This window comes from Columba livia, chromosome 7 (assembly GCF_036013475.1).
Source record: "Columba livia isolate bColLiv1 breed racing homer chromosome 7, bColLiv1.pat.W.v2, whole genome shotgun sequence".
Lineage (NCBI taxonomy): Eukaryota > Metazoa > Chordata > Aves > Columbiformes > Columbidae > Columba > Columba livia.
Window position 1 is genome coordinate 10,675,256 of NC_088608.1, and position 22,097 is coordinate 10,697,352.

General features: G+C 44.1%; 1 protein-coding gene across 15 annotated transcripts in view; it reads right to left on the reverse strand.

Annotated features, from left to right (window-relative positions):
* KALRN (kalirin RhoGEF kinase) overlaps nt 1-22,097 on the reverse strand; it is a 510,474-nt gene that overhangs the window by 48,811 nt on the left and 439,566 nt on the right. For 8 of the 15 annotated variants that reach the window (XM_065070486.1, XM_065070487.1, XM_065070489.1 and 5 more), the window contains 5 exons: nt 10,630-10,913; nt 9,665-9,769; nt 5,649-5,744; nt 3,928-4,058; nt 122-188 (listed from right to left, as the gene is read on the reverse strand). In XM_065070486.1, coding sequence (XP_064926558.1) covers nt 122-188; nt 3,928-4,058; nt 5,649-5,744; nt 9,665-9,769; nt 10,630-10,913 — 683 coding nt within the window. Of the gene's footprint in view, nt 1-121; nt 189-3,927; nt 4,059-5,648; nt 5,745-9,664; nt 9,770-10,629; nt 10,914-19,346; nt 20,776-22,097 lie in introns of those variants that run through there. The other 7 variants (XM_065070485.1, XM_065070497.1, XM_065070491.1 and 4 more) reach the window with 4 other exon arrangements.

Here is a 22,097-nt window from a genome sequence, read left to right on the forward strand (position 1 = left end):
GGGACCATGGAAGCAGAGTGCAAAATAAAGCACTTTGTTTCTCATGCAGTATTTTTTGTTGTTGTCACTTTTCAGCATGGTGCTTTTTAGTGGGAAAACATTTTGCGCAGCTTCAGCTTACCTCCACGACAGTTCCCAAGTCTTTGACATAGTCTTTTTCAGTCTGTACCAGTTCATTTAAGACAAACCTAAATTAAAACAGAACACATACATATTTTACCATATTCCTTGATATTACTGCTTGTTCCTCTCACCACGTACTACGCCACCATCATTCCAGGTCACATAAAACAACTCTTCACTCACTTACAGCTCAGTGGAATGTAAATGACAAAAACATCACCTTACAGGCCAGGGTAATTTCAGTTCTCCTAATCACTCTTTTCTCCTGCCTCTCTTCCATGCAACATCCCAAGACAATGTAAGAACAGCAGCACAACCAGTCGCCTGTACTTTGAACTCCCCCTATCCGCTGCTCTCTTCCACCCCCTGTGCAGCCCTCCTGATAGCGATGGAGATGTGTCCTGACCCATTCTGCAGCAAGCAGGAGGGGATTTCTTGTCCCAGTCCCTCCAGTTTTGCCCAAGATTCAGCAATTAAGTTTTAATTTGGAAGTTTCAAACATTTGCAAAACAAAACCCCCCTCCTGTCATAACCAAGAGCTTAATCTTTCAGACTAGGTAATCTATGTGTGGGTGGCAAATGCTTTACGCTGATTTCAGAGCTAATAATCCTGGGTGGGAGAGTCATCTAATGAAGGCCTGATGCACGCAAAAACCAGCAAGCTAAAAAAAGCTCCTCTGCTGTAAATCAAACTGACTAATCACATAATGTTCTTTCGAGGACAATTTCGAAAAGTTACAGCTTTCTGCAGACAGTTTGCCTCTCAGTTACGCCAATACACAGATTTGGCACATGACAAATAAACTCCATCTGCGCTCAAGTTTGCTACAGCAGTAACAAGGCTAACGAGATAGAGGAGTGCTTTCATGTCTAATATTGCTCCATTCATATCAATCAGCAGACTGACCCACTTGAAACGATAGGGCTGAGGGCAAACAGTGCTAAGATAAAAGCCTGGTTGAAAATACCTAGAGAAAAAGAAAGTAGATGGGCACTGCAAAGAGAGACTCAGTTATGAGATGTTACTGAGAAAATAAATCCTGCTCATGCCGCGTTCCCAACGTGTCCCTTCCTCAGAGAGAGTGGAGAAGATACTTAGAACACGTGGCAGGAAGAGGTCCAACAGCTTCTTGGTCATTTGAGAGTGAAATCCAGCCCCCTGGCAGAAGGCAGGGCTGGCAGCGGCGATGCCAGATGCTTGTGCTCTCCGAAGCGCCCTGCCAAGTTCTGTGCCTGGGTTCTGAACACGTGCAGGGCAAAAGGCTGCTCTTCTACAGAGCAGCAGCGTGTGGCCTGAACAAGCGTGTGCTGTGCAGTCCCCCTGTGCTGGCTGACCCGCCGTGCCCTTGCGAAAGGCTTGTCACGTCCCCTGACGTCCCCTCTGCGGGGGCAGCTGTGCTGGGAGGTTACTTTTCTGCTTGCACCACCTCTTGTCTGTGTTGTCCCCATGAGCTGCTGAAAAGATGGCGAGAACGTCTCCCACACATCCACGGCCTCTCACACACCCGGACTGCTTGGGTTTGAGTCACTGCAAGGAGACATCTGGCCAAGTCCTACTCTAAGAACAAAGCAGCGAGCACTTGTAGTACATAATGCTGCAGCACATGCGGGCAGAAAGGTGTGAATTAAAAATCAGTGCAGCAACCAGGGTGAATACACTAAACCTGCCAATTTACACCTCTGTTGGGAAACAGGGTCTGTACCTCCACTGCTTACCTTACCCTCAGCACCAGCATTCCCCCAGCTCTTCTCTTTCTAGCAAGCAGAAAAATCAACCTTGACCCTCTCTATTAGTTCTCTGAAGCCTACCCTGATACAGGACCTTAGAAGTACTCCCAAATTTAAGGTTTCTAAGATGCATGCTGCCAAAAATTCAAGTTCACTCATCTCCTCATCTGATAACAAGGACCATGAGCAGGCAATTGCTTTGAAAGTGCCTGCCCTGGCCACCAGCAAGAATTGACTATGCAGATGTATTTAAAATGGTGTGAACTGGAACAAGGATAGAGGCTCCTCACTCCTGAAGAAGTCTGAATATCTGGATATCTTGGTAATTCTTTATTAAATCTATACTGAACAATGCTACTCAATGAGACTATTGCCGCATTGCTCATCAGAATGCTCATAGCATTGCTCATTGGAATGCTCATAGCATTGCTCATAGTAATCAAGTCTGATGGAATAGGGGTTTCCTAACCCTAAGGCTAACTGCTGGAATGTACGTGCTGCCACAGACATGGGAAATTACTGCCTAAGTCTGTGCAAGGATTCAACTGCTGTTTTGTGGGGAATGGGGGGGCTCACAGCTCAAGTTTGTACGTCAGTTGCCTCATATGGCTATGGAATTAAACACAGTGAGCCACAGAGATACAGAACAGAGACACAAAGGAGCTGGAGAGAAGACAGATGTCTTGTGCTGAAAGCTACTAGCAGGTGCTCCTAAACATCCTGGCGTGTAGGAAATCTGTACGGAGGCAGCCACTAATTACACATGACATGCTGCCAGTCCCCCTGCCAGAAGCATCGCACGCTAGAAAGCGTCACTGTAGTTACACTTACAGGGGCAAACAACAACCTGCAGTTAGTTGTCAGTTGTCTAACTGATGAATTGCTACCAGAAAAACCCAGGAACTTGTAATATTGAGGAGAATTTAGGAGACAGGTGTGGGCAGAGATGTTCCCTGTGGGAAGGCTGACAGATCTCTGGTAGAAAACTTTTCCCATTCAGAAACACATCCAGGAGTGTCTGTCCCTTCCTGCTGCTGGGAGGTGATCCAGCCCCTCACTGTACTCCTTCACTGGCTGCCTACAACAAACTGCAGGAGCCAGCAATGGTTTGCACAGACCTGTGACACTTCGCTCCTGCTTCCCTGTTTCCACTTAATTACCCCCTTGTCCTCCTCTGACTTGGTTTCCTTCCCTGCGAGGCGTCTTTCCCAAATGGGCTGCTCTTCTCCTACCTCTCACCGCACCACACTCTTATGAGACCTGTACATACCATTACTTTTTCCATCAGTGTATGATTTAATTAGATGATGGCAGTTACCAATGTTATTGTAAGAGGCAGTATAAATAAAACAGCTACTTGAGCTCTGTTTCATGTAATTCTTGATTTTGTTTCTCCAATTCTCTGTGTCCTTCAGCCGAAGTATGAATTTAACAAATGCTTTAATCATAAGAAGCTTTGAAGGCACAAGTGGTTTTTTGTTACATTTGTGGAAGTGTACAGATAATTTTAAAAAACAAGTTTCATGAGCTGTCACCATTTCTTTCCTCTCCTATTACCACCAACATCAGGGTTTTTGAAAAGAAACTTTCTCTTCAGTGGTGTGTTTCACCACAAATGCATGTGAATTCTGCCCCTTCCTTTGCACATAACTGAGGCAAAAAAATATTCTCTAATTCAAAAAAATCCTAGTGTGTTTCTCTGTTCTTTTCCTTGAAGGTAGCTAACACGGTCAGCCACATATCCCACTTTGAGAGATGATTTCACCTCTGGAAGTGCCATCATTACCAAGGCAAACTTCTCAGTAATACTTGCCTAGCTGTTCAGAGGCTTTTACACCAACATGTATTTGCTATCTGGGGTAAAGGCTGTACATTTTAAAGAGTGACAATGACCTTCCTGGGTGTGTAAGTGCTTTTATAAAGTATTTTTACAGGTTAAGACAAAACAGAAGCAAGCAGAACACAGTTTTACTCCCAGTGTCTGCTCATTCACTGACTACAAACTATTATTTCAGTGCAGCTATGTGTACTCCTTGGGTACATATTTCAGAAAGAAAAACCAGCAAGACAACTTACATCCTGCCTCTCATTGCTTTGGCTTTTTGCTCCTCTTCAAGGTTTCGTGGGGGAGTCGAAGGCATCATTCCTTCATTTAAGCAGCCAGTGGCATCTTTTAAGCTTCCTCGGTAAGATCCTCCTTCAAGGGTCTAAAAAAACCCCAAAGAACAACAGAATAAACATTATCCTGTAACTCCAGCAATACTTTGCCATAGGACTTGGTGAAACACAACCAAACTAGTTTTAAACTGATATAAGACCCACTCCCATCACCCCAAAGCATTAAAACAGAGAAGATGTCCTTTTGCTAGAAGGTGGAGAATGATGTTCCAGTAAGCCTAGGATGAGAAAGCTCTTCCAAATTATTTCAAAACAACCTGAAAACATCATGGTGTCGCAGCCAGAACCAGTGGTAGACTACACGAGGTCAGTGTTTCTCTGTCAAAATGTGAATGGGGATACTTAGTAGCAAAGTAAAATACAAAATGAAACAAATAGATGGATACATAGTAACATTCCACAATAATTAAGTTCCCCCCAAATCCCTGGAAAGTAATTGCAACTGACCTAACAGCCTGCTTGTGGGGGAGAGAAAATAAAATATGCTCCGAAAATACATCTAACTGGAGTAATGAAATACTTCTCAATTTGTTAGTCCCTCGATGGAATAAAACTATTTTGAGTAAACTTTCTGGGAATGTCCTTGGTTTCCCATGTCACAAAGAGCTCCTTCATCACTTACTCCTTACGAAGCACCCTACGAACGTTGACTATCTTCATCTCAAGCCAAGAAAATACCAAAGCCCTCTCAAACGATTTGCTAGATAAGGCTGCTTGCACAGAGTTACAGTAATTTAATGATCACTGCAGGCTTTTTTGTTTTGTTTTTACTCTCTTCATCCTTTCAGTATACTTAAGGAAATTAACCTTTGCAGGCTTATCATAACACTGCTTTAATCCTGACTTGTTAATTAAGTTAAACTTGCTCAAAGCAAGCATTTATCTAATTATAGAGGTCCTGGGACATATAGAAAGAGGTTTATCTTTTATATTAATATTTTGAATTGTTCCAGGGAAAACTTAAGAAAAGTCTAGATATTAAACAGGATTTACCCTATGTCCAGCAGACATGGGACCAAACAGGGAGAGAGCATGATACTGAGATTTTTGAACAAATTAAATCCAGAGCACTTTTATTGCTTATTCTACTCCCTGTCAGAAAAACTTGACAAGGCAGATTAAAAGCGACACATGAATCTTTGTAAAATAAAAGCACAGCTGTGATACTTCAAGCAGTTCTGCTCTTTAGAGGGTCTTTTCAAGGAAGCCAGAATACCAAATAAAATCACATGTTGGGTAGAAAACTCCAGTGCCTCTGAACAAGCTTTAAAACAAAGCAAACAAAACATCCCACTGTGTAAAACGTTTGGAAGAACACCAACAAGACCCCAGAAAGAGTACAGTGTATTAGCTCATTCTCTGCAAAGCCCTCTCCAAAAGTGCTTTTTGACTATGCAGAGCAGGGTCTACAAAGCAACGTGAGATGCAGGTTTCATCTCACATGGGGAGCAAAAATATTAGACTGTGTACTGAGAAGTAGAGCACAAGGGGTTAATAAAAGCAGAGGAGGTGAAGGTGAAAAGCAAGGAAAACAGAAACAGGAGGCAGACCTTATAAAGCCCTTCCTTAGAGTCATATTAGGCCTGGCGTGTACACAGTTTTCACAACACTAAACTTACCAGCTTACTTTTGACCAACTGTTCTATTGCACTGACAAGATCCGCAGCGGTTGGGACATCGGAGGAGCTCTGCCGAGCAGCTAGCAAAGAAGAGGACTGCAAGACACCAGGTTGCAAAGGAAAAGCAAGTTAGCAGGATGAGAAGGGAGGAGGAAACCAGTGGTCGGTGAAGCAGCTTCTGAGAGAGGAGAACAAACATGGATGGGGAGCAGGAGGGTTAGAGGACCACATGCACAGTCAGGGCAATGAGTGCCACCCTATGAGACAAGCACAGAATTGCTGTATATTTCCCTGCAGCAGCTCCAGGGCTGGGAACCAGGGAATGGCGTCAAAGAACTGAAGTTCGTTTGCAACCAGGCTACAATATTCTTAATGTCTGCTGGTTCCTTCTTCAAAGGACAACTACAGTCTCGCAGGCTCCAAAAAATTGATGTAAGAAATTACCCCCTCCCCCATACATACATATTCAATAAATGCAGTTAAGTACAAGGAGCACATGGAGTTACAGGCAGTAGGGGAGGGAGACAGGGGGAACAACTCCCTTCCCCACAGATCATTGCAACCCTAAATGAACTCAGATGACACCTCACATTCATGCAACTTCAGCCACCTAAAATGTGCATCTTTTCTCACCCCTTTCTGCAATCAGTGGAGAGAGAACACCCCTATGTATCTCTTCCATCCTAGGTATGTGGCACAGGAGGGCAGGCACACTCTGGAGATGCTCGCTTTTCCCTATTGACATTAGTTAGAATATTTTCAAACCCACTTCTCTATGCCTGTCTGTTCCTTGCAGGCATTCGATTTTTGGTGCCTGACATCATGTAATGCCTTTGGGTGTCTCCACACTCAGGTAGCCACAGGCAATAGCTGCTGGTTGTTACCGATCTCCAGAAACACCAAGACCTCATCAATGTGCTACCCAAGCATCCCCCACGGCTCTGCAAAGACTGGTCTCTGTGTGAAATATTCAGATTTAGTTTAAGATTTTTGCTCTACGTGGGCCTCTTCACCTCTTGGTCTTTGCCCTAAGAAACCTCACTTTGAAAACCCACACTCATGAGATAGCTATGGGAGTCGGGATTATTAGCTCACCTGTATGTACATTTCTTCTGAACAAAATACAGGCATCAACTAAAACTATGAGCCCTTTGATAACCTGCTTTGGGCAGGCTGACATGAGCTAAATATGGATAAATGATTATAAATTCTACATTTAAATTATTAAAAAGCATATTCATCTCTCAGCTGCCTAATAAAAGATTTCTGGAGAACAGCTGTTTCAGCAAAGTCATCGTGCAGGTGCCAACGAACATGCATCTGAGATTAAATAGTGCTGCAGAGAGAGAGGTGGAAATGTGATGGCAGGAATTAGGCTGCTGGCCACCTCTTCCAGCAGCCCTGTGGAGTGACACAGCCCCAGGAGGAGACAAAAAAGGCAAAGGAGACCAGTCCCAACCAGAAGCCTTGTGAGAGATCAGAAGCATGAACAGCCTTCCTCTTGTCATCTAGTCTTTCACAAATAATACATCTAATCAACAATTCTAATTACAACAATGAAAACGACACATAATCAGGCTGGTAATTGAGGAATTAGGCTGGTAATGCAGGAATGTCATAAAAATGTAAAAGATCAGACAGCTTGTTTTACCTGCAATGCAGACAGATGAAGGAAAAAAAAACCCTGAAAATAGGGACTTTGAAGAGATACTGGACAAATACATCAACAATAACTGTCAAACATAACCATTCTAGCAGGAGGAGTCCAATTTTTGGAGGCACTAAACAGCTGTTGCTCTCCCTTCTTTTAACTGAAATTGCTCAATATCTCTCAAAAGTAAATAACTGCAGGATTTTGAAGGGAATATGGAAACATTTGCTGCCTACAAGTCTTTCAGGGCAAAATAAAACTCTCCTGTGATTGACGAGAGAGTCTGGCTTGTGTGGGGCAAATAAAAAAATGGTGTTTCTATTCCCCAGGAAGGAAATAATAGATTTATCATAGGAAGATAACTTGCAATTCATATTTATAAGAGTCTCCAGGAGCAGCAAGGTATGATTATTGCTGCCTTGCAGACGGGTCTGGGGAAAAGTGCCATCCCTCCACTGTGCAGACATCTCCCCCTCTCCCTGCCACCACCCCATGCTGCTGCTGCTCCAACCTGAGCCCGTGAGCTGTAGTAGGACATGAGCCCTGTGCCCAAATTAACACTGTTAACGAGCTTTTGGCTCCAGCATGGCTCAAACATTGCTAATGCAGTGCTCCCATGCCAGGGAATTCAGAAGCCATGTTTGTGAGCTTAAGTTTTTTTCCCTCCATGGCAAAAAGTGAGTAGGGGAAGAAAAAGAGAAAGAACAAGAGCTTCAGATGCATCTTGCTCTATTTAAACTTCTCTTTAGGAGTGGGTGAAGAAACAGGATGCCAAAATGCTCTATAAAGCTTAGACATCTGGAGCGGAAAACAGTTTAGTTCCACAACATTGGTGCTGTCAGAAACATATTTAAGAAATACTGAAATCACATGGCATGTTAAAAATCAAAAATAGTGACCCGAGCTCAAGCAGTTATGCTTTTCTTTGAAACAAACATACCAACCAACTAAACTCCCTCAAAAAAAACACAAAAAGCAAACTAACCCCAAAACATTTAGCTAAACACCAGGGGGAAGAAGCCAGGAGCAAATGCTGTTGTGCTGGGTAGGGATCCACCGCGACTCTGCTTCACCGACCTTTTGCCTCTGCCCCTCGTCAGCCAGCAGCACACGCGGCGCTCAAAGGGCGAGAGTCTGCAGCTCCAGCTGCTTCCTTCTGGCCTTGCTGCCACCACAATGTCACAACATTTCCTGACAGATGAGCAGCAAGCCCCTGAATCCTTTCCTCCACCATTCTGCTCTTTGAATCCCATAAATATTTGCACCCTTCTCCCTCTGTATTTCCAAACTCCTGTTTGAACCTTCCCCAAGAACATTCTGGGCTGGTTTTGTGTTGGTTTTCTTTTTTCTGACAATTTATTAATCTCCCCTATCCTTGCTTCTTTGCATGCAGTAATTACAATCAGAGGACAGAGATACAGAAGTGCAACTGCTAAAAACAGATGCCAGCAGGAAAGCAGGAAACAGCTACACAGGAGAATGGATTTCACACCAGGAAAGGGTGTGGGAGGACACCTGCAGACAGGACCCACACTGACTGTGAACACAACCCTCCATCACAGCCGTATTCACAGACTCTCACCCCACGTCCAAGAGAGCAACGGAAGGACTCTGCAACCCACAATACCATCTACCACAGCAAGTTCTGACTTAACATTCAAGAGACCCTGGCTAACAGCAGAGAACTACCACCACCACCATGAGTAGACCAAAGCCTTTTCCACCATCCTGAGAAGGGCTTCAGATGCCTTGTAGGCTTCTGAACCAACTAGAAGTGATGGAACTTTCAGTGATGATCAGCCACATACCCCAGAAATGCCAAACAATAGCACTGGGGAGGCTTTTCCATCTGCAAGTTTTAAAGCACTTCAAAACAGAGAGTGGAAGGTGGGGCACAGACTGACGACATCCCTGGACACACACGACATCCCATCAAAGCCTGAGTGGAGAGCCTGAGCTATCTAACTCTTGGTGAAGGTGGGATTTCTGAATTTAAGCAGCCTCCAGCACCTGTCCTGCTCCTCAGGCCCAGACTGACACCAATTACTATTTCTGTTGCTACTGCCAGACACCAATGGCACTTTTAAAACAGACGTGGAGAACGCATGTTATCAGCCTGCCTGGAATTCCTGGCCACACACAACACAAGCACATGATTGACCTGCCATGAAATGGGATGCCAGGGCTAAATTGCTTATCTGGCACTATTTGTAAATCCAGTTGGTGGAAGGCATTAGATTATGATTTGCATATAGGCGTCTCTTATAACTGCAAGTCTAGGCACTGGTTACTAGAAGACCACTACAAGATGGCTACGTGAGAAATGCACTTAAACAGCAAACTGGTATAGTAGGAGAGGTCTTACCATCTCATCTTGGGTTGGATCATTGTCAAAAATCTTCATAGGAGGAGGAAGAGGTGTGTGAGACTCTTCGTCTGGTTCATCTTCTCCCCAACCTTTCTTGCTCTTCTGAAGGATAGTGAAATACAATCAGAAGCAGAGACGGGTTTCTTTTATCTTTTTAGAAATCCAAGCCCTACTACCAGGCTTTGAGTCTGTTATAATAGTGGCTCAATATGGCATTGGATAGAGAGAATAGCTGGTAATGCTAAGCATCATGAAAGAAAAGCAATAAAAATGTAAGGTTTTGCCAGTTAATCTTGGTGCATTCTACGAGTTACAGAAATACAGTTTATAGGTCACCCAAGCAACTAAGGCAGTTACAGCTGTCTCTGTGCTGATGGAAAAGCACTTTTTAATTTCAAGGAGAATGGCTCAATGTACAGTTTTAAAAAATGTGCTTCTCTATTTGCATTCAGTTAATATCTTTTCCATTTTCAGCTTGTAATTCCATATTCACTTTATCAGGAAAAAGCTATTCTGGCAAAGAACATGCCTTCAGAGAAACTGCAGTTACAAATACACAGTAGATTTAACAGAAACATGGCTATTTCTCTGAGCATTTTCTTTCAATAAGGCATTAGACTGCCATGGTAGGATAAAGATGATATGAACCTCAGCAAAAAGTGATAACAGCTGCTCAAGAATAACTTCATTTCTACCCTTGGCAGCTTTCTAATAGGCCATTTAAAAAAATCTAGTCAAAGGACAATAATATATGCAGACTTTGAAATGCTGCTCCCTGTATATTCCATTGCTCTTTGGATGACAACGTGTTTTGCAACACAGCTTCAATCAGTGCAGTTTTATAAATGATTTGCTGTTCCCTCTAGACCCTCAGGGAACTGCGTTTACTCAAGTGTGAATCACACACCATGGAGGAGACTATCAGAGACATGGTCTTCCCTGCAACAAACACCAACACACACCTCATCTGCGCTGTCTCCTTGAGGAGTGGTTTCATCTCCGGTCTTTGGTGAGCCGAGGTCAAAGCTCTTCCTTCCATCTCGCACCTTCTTTTGTTTCTTGATGTTGCTCTCGGTCTTCCCACTGTTCAGCCGGCGCACAGGACTCGTCAACCATTTCTTCAGTGTGTTTGTTGAGCGCTTGGGACCAGGAGAGCTCTGGATGGAGTTGAGGGATGGCTGAGGTTGTAAGTTGGCCACTGAGTCAGACTTGCCCCCGTTGTCATTGGAAGAGACTGAATATGCATCTGGAAGAAAATGATGCCGGTGAGAGATCATACCAGCACCTGCTCTATCTCTTAGTGCACACCAAGCGCTCGGCAGTCCTAAGCATGGAAATACAAACTGCCTCGATAAAAGGTTTTGTGACCTATGGACATTGTGCAAACTTTATTGCACACCAAAGAGAGGAATATGCCCTGCAATGGGCGTTTTCCACAATCTTAGACACTCCTCTCATTTCCTGCCACAGTATCTGTCCTTATGAAAGATCACAGACAGCAAAGTTATCTAGTTTTAGCATGAAATTCAAGCTTTCATCAAAGTGCTGAATTTCTCAGCTTCTTCCCACAGAATTCATTGTGAATTGCCAGGAAGAAAACAAGCACAAAAAGCAGATTACTACAGGAGACATGACAGCCACCAACACTCTGTCAGGTTCCAATTCCATAAGTGTTTCTCGGCCATTTCCAGACCCAAATGACATTACTGTTAGTAAGAATACCTATTAACATTTGAAGGTTATTTGAAGCACCTTAAAATTATCTCCTTTGCCCCTGAGAGCAATTTGTCAGAAGACTTTACACCTTCCCTAGAATGAAGAAACTAGAAAGAACAATTAAAAGATATGACAAATTGTTCAAACCAAAGGAAACTCCCAAAAAAGAGATACAAAGCAGGCTTAAAATGTAAAAAAAAATCCATTATATCCAAGCAGGAGATTCTGCTGCACTGTGTCCAACTGCAATTATCAATACACATGTTCAGACTAGCAGCTTAGAAATTAGTGCAACCTCCCGTACTTCCCACCAAAGCAACACACCAAAGATGTGCCCATGTTAGTAAGTCTTTAAAACCAATGCAAATAAGTTGCCCAAAGATTTTTCAATTGCCCTTTAGGAACAAGTGCCCTGCTTTCACCTTTCTGCAACCACTGCAAGGCAACTGCCTCCCCAGGAGCAATCAGGGACTGTGATGTTTAATCCCACAGAGTTTAATTGTTGTTTTGTTTTGTTACATAATTCAGAAATTGTCGCACTTCTACAACATACATCTCAGATTGTACATCAGAAAACAGTCAGCTGATGTTATTAAACACTTTTCTTCACAGAAAGGGTTGTCAGGCATTGGAACAGGCTGCCCAGGGAAGTGGTTGAGTCACCATCCTGGAGGTGTTTAAAAGACATGCAGATGAGTTTCTTACGGACATGGTTTAGTGCCAGTGTTAGGTTAACAGTTGGACTTGATAATCTTGAGGGTCTCTTCCAACCAAAATGATTCTATGATTTTTAGATGGTTATTTCTGAATCTCTTATCCACCCCAGCAGGAAAAAAGCCCCATAAGTTACAACACACAAAAATAGCCTGGTGCATCCAGCTATTCCTGGTTCAACAATAAATATCATTAGAGATATTGAGTAGTACACATGCTGAGGGAGAGCTACTCTCCTGGAGAATAGTTACCTGTATTGTTTAGAAGCCACTTCCCGCTACCTGCATGCAGAGCTTGTACCCTGTCAGGCAGAGCTGCTGCTCACAGCCGGCTCTGCACCGAGCAGAGATTGCAGCCTGCCTTGTCTGCCAGCTTGTAAAACACAGACTGAGAGAATTATAATGTTTTATGATATTTTATAATCATAGTCAGCCTCAGACAGAAGTTGAACCAAAAATTTATTACATACCTGGGGTCAAAAGTGAGGTTTTCACAACACATGGAAATAATTGAAACAAGCTAGAGGAAGTCAAAGTTCATTTCCCAGACAGGAAGAAAATCAAAACATCTGTCTTCTGATGACAGGGGTGAGCGTGAGAGGGGATGGGAGGAGGACAGATCCCAGGTGGAGCTCCTGGGGTTTTTCTGACATTCCTCCATAATGGCAAAGTAGCAGTCTTATCTCAAAAAGGCCTGGCTTAACCAGCTCCCATTGATGTTATTTCATGCACACAAAGTAGCGTGAAATCAACTAGTGCAAGATAATATTTGCCAGTGGCCATCTTATCTCCCACTCAATAGGCTTTAGATAGCCTCCTCTAGCAGACTCCACGAGATGCTTTGGGAATTTATCAGCACACCTTGCGTCAGCAAGTCAGCAACGTTCACTTCAGGGTTTCGCGATGGTGATTTTGGTTGTGCAAGGGCCCTGGCCCCTCTGTCCCCCCGGCTCCTCAGTAGCACCCAGGGCCCTGCGGGCAACGGGGGCAGCTCCAGGGCTCCTCACCAAAGGGTTGCATCAAGTGGGTGCCCCCCATGCTCCCACTGCTGCTGCCGGAGGATTAACTGGGGGAATTACTGGTGCAAAGGAAGCCAGGCTGCAGTCATGGAAGGAGAAACACTGGAAGCGATGGGTCTGTGGAGGCTGCCAATATCAAGGATGATTTGGGGTAAGTAACCGTATCATGGGCTCACTGCCTTTGCTGGGGTCTGGGCTCTGGGGGAGGTTGAGGAGAACTGAGGACAATCTGATCTTCCCACATTTCAATTGATTCATGTACAGGGAGGTTTACACTACAGCTTGGAAGTAATACAGCCCAAACCCCTACCTCCAGTCAATGGCACCTTGGCAATTTACCTTTTAGTAAGGGAGGGGAGCAGATAAGAAGCTAGATGGAGCCTGGGACAGCTTCCTCCCCTCCAAGGATTTGTTAACAAGACATGCAATCCCACCTCAGCCCAGCAGGTTTAAGGCAGGGCCAAACCTGGGAACACTGAAGTCCAAGATGGAAAGTGTAGAGACCTTCCTTCCCACCAGGAAACACCCCTGGTTTTACAAGCAGAGCCAGATCTGGCCTTGCTGCCTCCCTCCCCTCTCCCCAGGTGGCAGAGCCATGGCTGGGCATGGACAGACACACAGCACCACCCACACCACAGCATTCTTCACTCGAGGCCATGCTGCGGAAGTGATGGTCAGTCATTGCCCCCTGTCATCCTGGTGAAGGCAGTAGGTGGGCAGAAACAGCCCAGATCCTGAGCTGGCCCACAGCCCAGCCTGCCAGATGGAAGGAATTTTGTCCAAAGTTTAACCTAAAGCCAGGAACCCTCTGCAGACCGAACATCTGGCCTCCAGAGCTGTGAGCCACGACGAAAGCCAACCCAAAGGTTTTTCCAGAGGGAGGTGTGTTACCCTGGGCAATAATCCCACGTGAACAAGGCTCTGGATTTTCCCAGTCAAGGTCATGCCTTTGGTGACGAAAAAGACTATTTACCAGAGGGTTACTAAATCTCTGTTGTGCCACGCTGTACACAACCCTGGCAGATATGAAGTCTCCTTCTTTCTCCTTGTTCACTGAAGTGCCCTGGCTGACCACTGTAAGCCCTCTAGGACTGAGCCCAGGCTTTGCTTGGCCCATGCAGCCCAAGACTGGAAATGTGGCCTTATCTTGCCTTTCATGGTAATGTCTCCACTGGCTGGAGGACAGGCAGGAAGGTGGAAGAGAAAGGCTGGTACAAGTCTCTCTGCTCTCCAGTCACCATGAGAGCCCCTCAGGGTGGGGTGAGTTTGCTCTACCCAGCACCTTACACATGTACAAAACACTCCCACCTCATCCTCTCACTGCCCACCATCACCAAACATGCACTGTCCAAAAACCACACTGAGAGTCCACACACAACATTGATGACTTTTTTTCCTTTTCTTTTTTTAAAGGAACTGAAAATATGGACACATTTGTGAGCAAGTCAAACTTTCCATTTGCCAGCCCTGCTGAGAATGATTTCCTTTGCACTTAAAGCAGGTCACCATGACACGGTCGCAGAGGCAGGAGCGGAGCTCAAGGAAGAGCAGAGCTCATGAAATGAGAGACAGAAACATGCAGAACAAAAAATCTGCCAGGAAAAGACTTTGGAGACAATCTCCTAAGCTGTGCTTGTGTGAGCTGCACTGCTTCCACAGCACGTACAGCTACAAACACATTAATCATGACACTTGATACTAGCCTGAGATCCAGACACCAGGTGGATCAAGCGGAAGTGAAGGACACGTTAATGTGCTCTAGCACATATGTGCTCTGCAAACCCTATTGGCAGAGCTGTTTGGAAACACAGTTTGCTTAAGAAAAGCCAGAGAGCACTTTGGAAAAGATGCAGCAGCAAGCAGTCATCCTGCCCCTACTGTCCTGGGATACACATGTCTAAAAAAAGGTATTTGGTGAAGCGGAATGGGTGTAGGGAGGTCAGCAGACTAGTGTGGCTAGATTGATTTCCTGGCCAAACCATTCATTCAGACAGAAGAAATGATGGTTTCCAAAACACCCCTTAAGCAAATCTCCAAGAAACTTCTGGCAATAAGACTGTGACAGATACTCAGCCAGACCAAAGAGCTTTAACATTCAGAGCTTTTGCACTGCTTGAGGCATGAAATCTTTGTTGTTGTCGACCAGGTGAACTGACATCTATAAAAGCACAGCTCTTCTACTTGAAACATGTAAGGTTCCAGGTCTGTGCAACCTTGGGTGAAAGAAAAAATGGAAATCTTGTAAACCTGTTTTAGAGGCACAGTTGTATTCCCATTTCAGTCAGCAGGAATTACTGCTGGAACATAAATACAAGGCATTTTATTTTTACCTCCCTATTCCCCAGAGCACGCCTGGGAGGGAAGGTCTGTCTGATGAGGCTCATGCAGCACTGGACTCATCTGCAGGAACTCAGATCTCTAATGGGAAAGGGAAAGGCTTCTCAGAGCAACACAGAAGAAAACATCAGGCTTCTGCTTTTGATCCATACTGACCAGAGATTATATATGATAGGAAGGAAACATGTTTCCACAACCAGAAGTATAATACAGAATATAGCTATGGAGACAGGCGACAGGACACAATTTTGGCTTAAGTGACAAGAGGTGAATCTTCTGATTTACGTATGGCTCCATTTCTCACCCAGAAAAACAGCCTGAGAGAAAAGAATTTTTCCACAGAAGTCAAAGATGATGGGCCAGAATGGGAACTCTGTAATCCCATTAGCATGTGCATTTAATTTTTTTTGCAGAAATAATTCCACTCACGAATGAAAGCCAATAATGACAATCTGACCAATGAGCAAATGTATTAGCTCTGCTATTCTTGACAGAGCCCATTTTCCATATTTAGTGATTCCTGTAAAATAACATTTCTGACAAAGATGGAACTGAATCAGATGTGGGTGAAAGACCAACTCAGTCTTTACTCGAGCTATTATTTCCTGAAGAATGGGAATCTCTGCACCAGAAAATCTTGGAAAGCAGGAGTCATCTAGACACACCCTATGCACAAACAAAGTCTCTAGGTTAGTATTTTACACTAAACAATAAGAATCACCTAAAGCATCAAAATACACCCTCTCCTGCCTCTTCCGAGTGCATCTCCTTCACCATACAGGCTGTAGGCTCCAGTTCACAGCTCTCAGTCCCTTGAGGCTTTATACCCTCCCTGGGGAAGCCGCTGTGAGAGCCTCTTCAGATCTGCTCAAGGACCTTCAGGGCAAAAGCTCTACTCAGAGGATGCAAAAATGGCAGAATGAGGTATGAAAGCTGCTTCTTTGGTCCTTCTGTGCTTTTGTGTTAAATGTCCAAACCACGCTCAGTGAAACATTTTTATTGGCACAAGTCAGGGTTACAAAACTTTGTGGCTTAGGCAGATGACAGTACTGATCCCAGTTTTAGCGTTAGAGCCTATTCTGCCTGGAAAATCTGGCATGGATTTGCAAAAATTTGGGAGGTAACAACATTTGGATAATACAAAGTCACTTTACAGCTATTCCTCAAGTGAAAACACCAGTTCATAACAATGTAAATAATGAATCTGACAAATTTTAATGTCAACAAATAAACTATCTCCTCAGGCATTGCCTCTGAAAAAGGCTCCAGTGAAGAACATAAGTGAACATGAGGAAATTTTCAGTGCCCATGACAGACAAAGACAGAGGACAACTGCCTTGAAAAGCCCTTTAGATTAGAATTATGTTAAACTTTCACAATGGAATTGCAAAACTCGCCCTGGAGTTGTCCATGGCTCCTCATCCACTCCCAGCCCCGCTCAGCTCCCTTTACATGTGTCCAACCCTGGACCTGCCTCGCACTTCACCTTGGGGGAAAAATGAGATAAAACCATGTAGAACCCAGTTTCACACCAGAGGGTAAAGACACATTCAATTTATGCCACTGAAATCTAAATGCAAGTTTTGCTCTGTGGTTCAAATGTTTTCCCTAACTTTAATAATCTCCTGCAAATTAGCAGAATTGAGACTGTTCACCTGAATTTTCTGTTTGTGTCTTGGAGTATAATTTGAAGCTTCAAGTTGGAAGCAACATCAAAAGGCACAAATCAATCTGGCAGGATTCTCACAATTCCATTTATGTGGATGAAATCACTTCTTGTCCAAACTCAAGAAGAGTGGTATGGAGTTAAATATTTTATGCCAAAGTTTCTAGTCCAATAGAGAAAGTAGCCTACATGGCTAAAAGCAGACATACTTGACAAACTTTCCAATTACCGTAATGTAAAGATTCAAAATCTGACTTTCTGTTTCTCTGCCAAGCATGCAATCAAGACTAACTTCCAAAAAGAACAGGAGGGAAAAAAAGGACTACAAATTTAATTAATCACACAACATTCAGAATACACTGTTTCTTTATTAAATAGCTGATATTTCTTGAAAAGGGGCGAGAAGAGCTGCTTTGAGATAGAAGTTGACCTGCGGAGTTCCCTTCAGCTACACTGCAAAGCATGAGATGCTCCTGGGGGATCTTGCATAGGGGCTTTGCTTTTGGGAAATGGTCACTGATCTGTTGGTTTTAGTATTCAACATCCTGACCATTACCTAAGGCAACGAAAAGAAGCCCTCACCCAGCTGGGGCAAACACTGTCACTCAGAGACGCTCATTTTTGTGGCAGGCAGCAGCTCACCCCAGGCACTCGGCAGACAAGGAGCCACGGGTGCTTTTACCTGAGGGTGATACGGAGTGGGAACTACCCCATGTAGGAGCCTCTCTCTTTCCATTAACTACGGAGGGAGTCCAAGGAAATTACACCCTTAGCTAAATGTAGTTATTGTGAATCCCCTTCCCACATTTGAGTACGTTTCATACCAGGCCGATCTCGCAGCAGGAAATGATTAGCCGAAGTTAAGCATCTGACAATTCACTTTAATGAGCAATAACTCATGGCAACCCGCCATTAGCTTCGGTTGAATAGCTTTTATTTTTAGCTGGTGTTGCTCAGATGCGGCTTTCATCCAGCGTGTGCTGGGAAAGCTGACATCCCAAAGTAGTCTCCAGGTCTTGGTTGTACCAGCCGGAGTGTCAGGGCTCCAGAGCTCCAGTTCCTGGAGGTCAGAGAAAAGTCACTGCAGTTCTGGGAAAGTTTCAAAGAGTGAGATAAAACCAAAAGCCTGGAGAAACAGCACAGAGGCGCGCGGTCTCCAGAGACCTAGCAAGAAGAGTTAGTGAAATCCCGAGAGCGTGCTGAAGGAGCGAGCAGGGTCTGCAGAGAGAAAAACAGCACAGCGAGAGAGCCTGCTGGAATAAAACATGGCTTTGTTGCTGGCCAATAGTGCCTAGCAAGAGGAACAGCTACAGAAGTCATCTCTGTTGTATCTGCTGCTTCATGTGCACCTAAAGCTATTGTCAGACATAGGGAGGCCATGTGGAAAAGAGGAAGATGAGTCCTCAGATGAACAAAGGGCAGGGTCTTGTTTCCTACAGACAAGCATTTAACCAAGGAGCTGCTGCGTGTGAAAGGCTGAGCATGCCCTTGTGCCTATGGAGAGACTCTCAGGAAAGCACGGAACTCAACCCTGCAGCATGAAGCACTTGAACAGCAGCTGAAACGTCTGCAGTCTTCCTCTCGGTGTCCTGCTCAGAAATGTGTTTCCATGTAACAGCTTACAACTGTGACGGGTATCTGTGACTTCTCCAGTGGGAGGTTTGAGCCCTTTTCTCTCCATCTGTCAGCCTGACAAATTCACCATTCAGAATCCCATCCACTCCCCAGATAAGCTGGCCTGGGCTCATGACAGGAATAAAATGAGAACAAACATCCACAGAGTAAAGTCACCAACACGTTAGTAAGTGAGATATTCCTGGCCAGCTCCTACCACCAAATACCATGAGATAGGTATGTTATTGGCCTGCCTTGAGTCCTCCAAGGGAACTTTGCTTATCCTCCCAACAAAGCAACAACATTTTAGAATAGGTTTGTACTAAATGAAAAGGTGTGGAAAAGCTCAGGAAAAAAAAAAAAAGCAGTTGCTTCACACAGCAGAGTCTGAGGCCAGATGCAGTATTTCTATGCGCTCGATTTCATTCACTCATTCTCCTGCCTTCCTGACTGGCCCATAGCACAGTGAGAGCAAACCCAACACATCAGCTGGGAGTGCACATTGGAACAGCCTTGTCATAATGCCCCACAGCTGGGAGAGCAGATTTCAGAAGTCAAGAGGCACGCATTTTGCTTTAGCAAAGAAAGGAAATAAAAAGCCAAGACTAACAAGATCCAGAAAGGCCATGGTTTTGTTTTTGGTGGTTTTTTTTTTTGAACAAATCAACATTTATTTCAATTTAGTCAAACAAATCATTGAAGCACTTCTCTAAGTTCTTCTGCTTTACATTTTGTATTTACACTGTCCTCATTCTGTGACAAAAATAAATTCCCGACCCTGAAGTTTCCAGAATAAGTGTCACTAGCAGCAAAAAGAACGAAGCCCCAAACACAAAGCAAAAATCCTCCTTGATATATTTTGATAGGAGACTTATGCATGTTCTGTAAAAATGTCTTAACCCTGAACTTCTATGGAAACCTATATGGGAAGATGAGGAGGAAAATGTCATGTTTGAAGCTGAACTGGAGCAGCAGCGTTTGCTGGCCTTTGCAAGTACACTGTTACTTTTAGCATAAGAAACTGTGAAATGCTTAGACACCCACATAGAAGCAGACTTTTAAACTTTGATCTAAGTAGTTTTGCTCAGCTGGGAGAGTAAGGGTACCAGAGTTGGCAAATACCATCTTTTATCCTGGTGGTGGGCACAAAACCAAACTTTATTACACATGGTTTCCAAGCAGCTGTTAGTACAACACAAGCCTTATTCTTTTGTGAAGGGTCAAGGGTCAGCTTCATTCAGGAGCTCCCAAACTGAACTACTGTAAGAATTTTTCCACACTTAATGAAGTAATTTCTCAGTTAAATTACATTGTTGCTAATGTCAACTTTGCCTTACTTTTGAAGCCAGCAGCCTCTATGACAAGGCAGACCACTCTGCTGAATGGGAGGAGAGAAGGGAGGAGGACGACATTTGAATATTGTATTAATGTCTCTCTACCTCAAAGGAAAATGTGGCTATGTCCCCAAACAATGCTTCATTGAAACACCAGAAGAGTATTGGTGACAAAATAAATTGGAATTGGGAAAAACAAAAAAAAAGCAAGAACAGAATCCAAAGCTTTTTGAGATAGGAAGAAAAACTGCATGTTGAGAAAGAAGGGATTGGTCATTAAACTTTCCAGGCACACACAGGGCTTGGAAAGCACAGAAAACAAGCAGAACAAACAAACACAACTGTGTGCATCTTAGCGTCAGCTTCTTTTGCCAAATGCAGTAGCTTCCAACATTCAGCAGCTGTCTCTTGCTTTCTAGTGCTGTGGAGTTCTCTTTGGTACTTGGAGGCTGTCAGGAGCTCCGGGCAAAGAGAAAGTCTTTGTCCATTTACCAACCAATTCCAAAGGCGTTGATCTTGAATAACTTTACTAAGCAAGACTGACACAGATGACTAGGAAAGGGGGCTTTTCTCTTAGTAAAGTTGTGGTAGGTGCAGTGGAAACCCAAGGCAATCTACATGCTTGTCAAATTGTGCCTAGGTAAGAACAGAGTCCTCCATGACCGTCTCTCATTTGTTCACTCTTAAATTATTCAGGCTCTGACAGCCCCTGAAAAGAAAAGAATGGAATAAGAATAAGTTGCAAGTGGTGCAGGGTGAGAGCGGACACCACGTAACCACCAAGAACAACGAGGTTGGGGAGTTTGACGACAGACACACTGCAGCCAGAGCCTCCAGGGCTGGTGCCCAAAGCAGCTTTCTCCACACCCTCGTCTTCCAGAAATACTAGCGGAAAATACAAGCTCACAGCAAAGGTACTGGTTGGGATGAATTAAAAGAAGTAATGAATGAAGTAAATGCAAACAGCGGTTTGGAAATAAAACACACAGATAAGAACTGCTGGTGCTTGCGATGTTTTGCTTTTTGAACACAGCACAGGGAAATGGCTTAGCAGCTAGGAGACTTTTCACTGCACACTCAAGACTATCAGTTAGACTTAGAGGAAGCTTTAATTCACTCAGCTTAAGTAGGAAAATCAGAACATCACTTGCCACCCCATATAACAGGCTCACACAATTTAAATCTTGGTTTTTTGTTTGACAGCTCTGCAGGGCCGGGAGCAGTTCATTGAGGAACCTTTGCCATGCTGCCGGCCAACAAGTTCATCAAATTTCAGGTGACGAAGTCACTCCGACACTCTATCTACGTCAGCAAGCAAGACAGGATGGGAACTTGAAGTCTCAGAGAGCATCTGCTGCATGGGAACAGGAGAGTGCTCCACAGCACCCTGTCGAGGGCTCAGCCCTCTGAATCTGCACAAGTGCCTTGACCCAGTCACCAGCCTTCCCAACAAGGTTAGCTCTGAAAAGTGCATCGTTTTTGACTTCTGGAAGGCCATGTGGAGCCTTTCACAGTGCCTACACCATTGCTCCTTACCAGCCGCCTCCTCACAGAAAAAATTATATGTCCAGCTTAGCAGAGATGTGCAGAAGTGCACTTCATAAACTTAGTTCCCAGCTATATCACTGCACCTAATCACAAGTAGCTGTAAAAAAGCTGTACCAAGCAACATGTCTAATAAGAGATTATCATCACAAAATCCATTTTCACTGTTGCTGAGTAGTTACTTTCTTTTTGACACATCTTTCAAAGTAGCTAAGAAAAATAAATGCTTGAACACAACAGCAAGGGCTGGACTGGTCTAGCAGCAGAGGCTCTTTGATTCTGGAAAGACTTTGTTGAATATAGGTGATCTCTTACTGCAATGTACAATGTCTGATCACAGACATCCACCTGCCTGATAGTTTAGTATCTCCAGAACAAGTGACTGCAGTGAATATTCAGCAAGCATTAGCCTTTAGATGTTTGTCTGGAGCTTGCCTTGCTTGAGGCTTTTCTTAGACACGCTGCCAGCTCAAATTTTACAGCAGC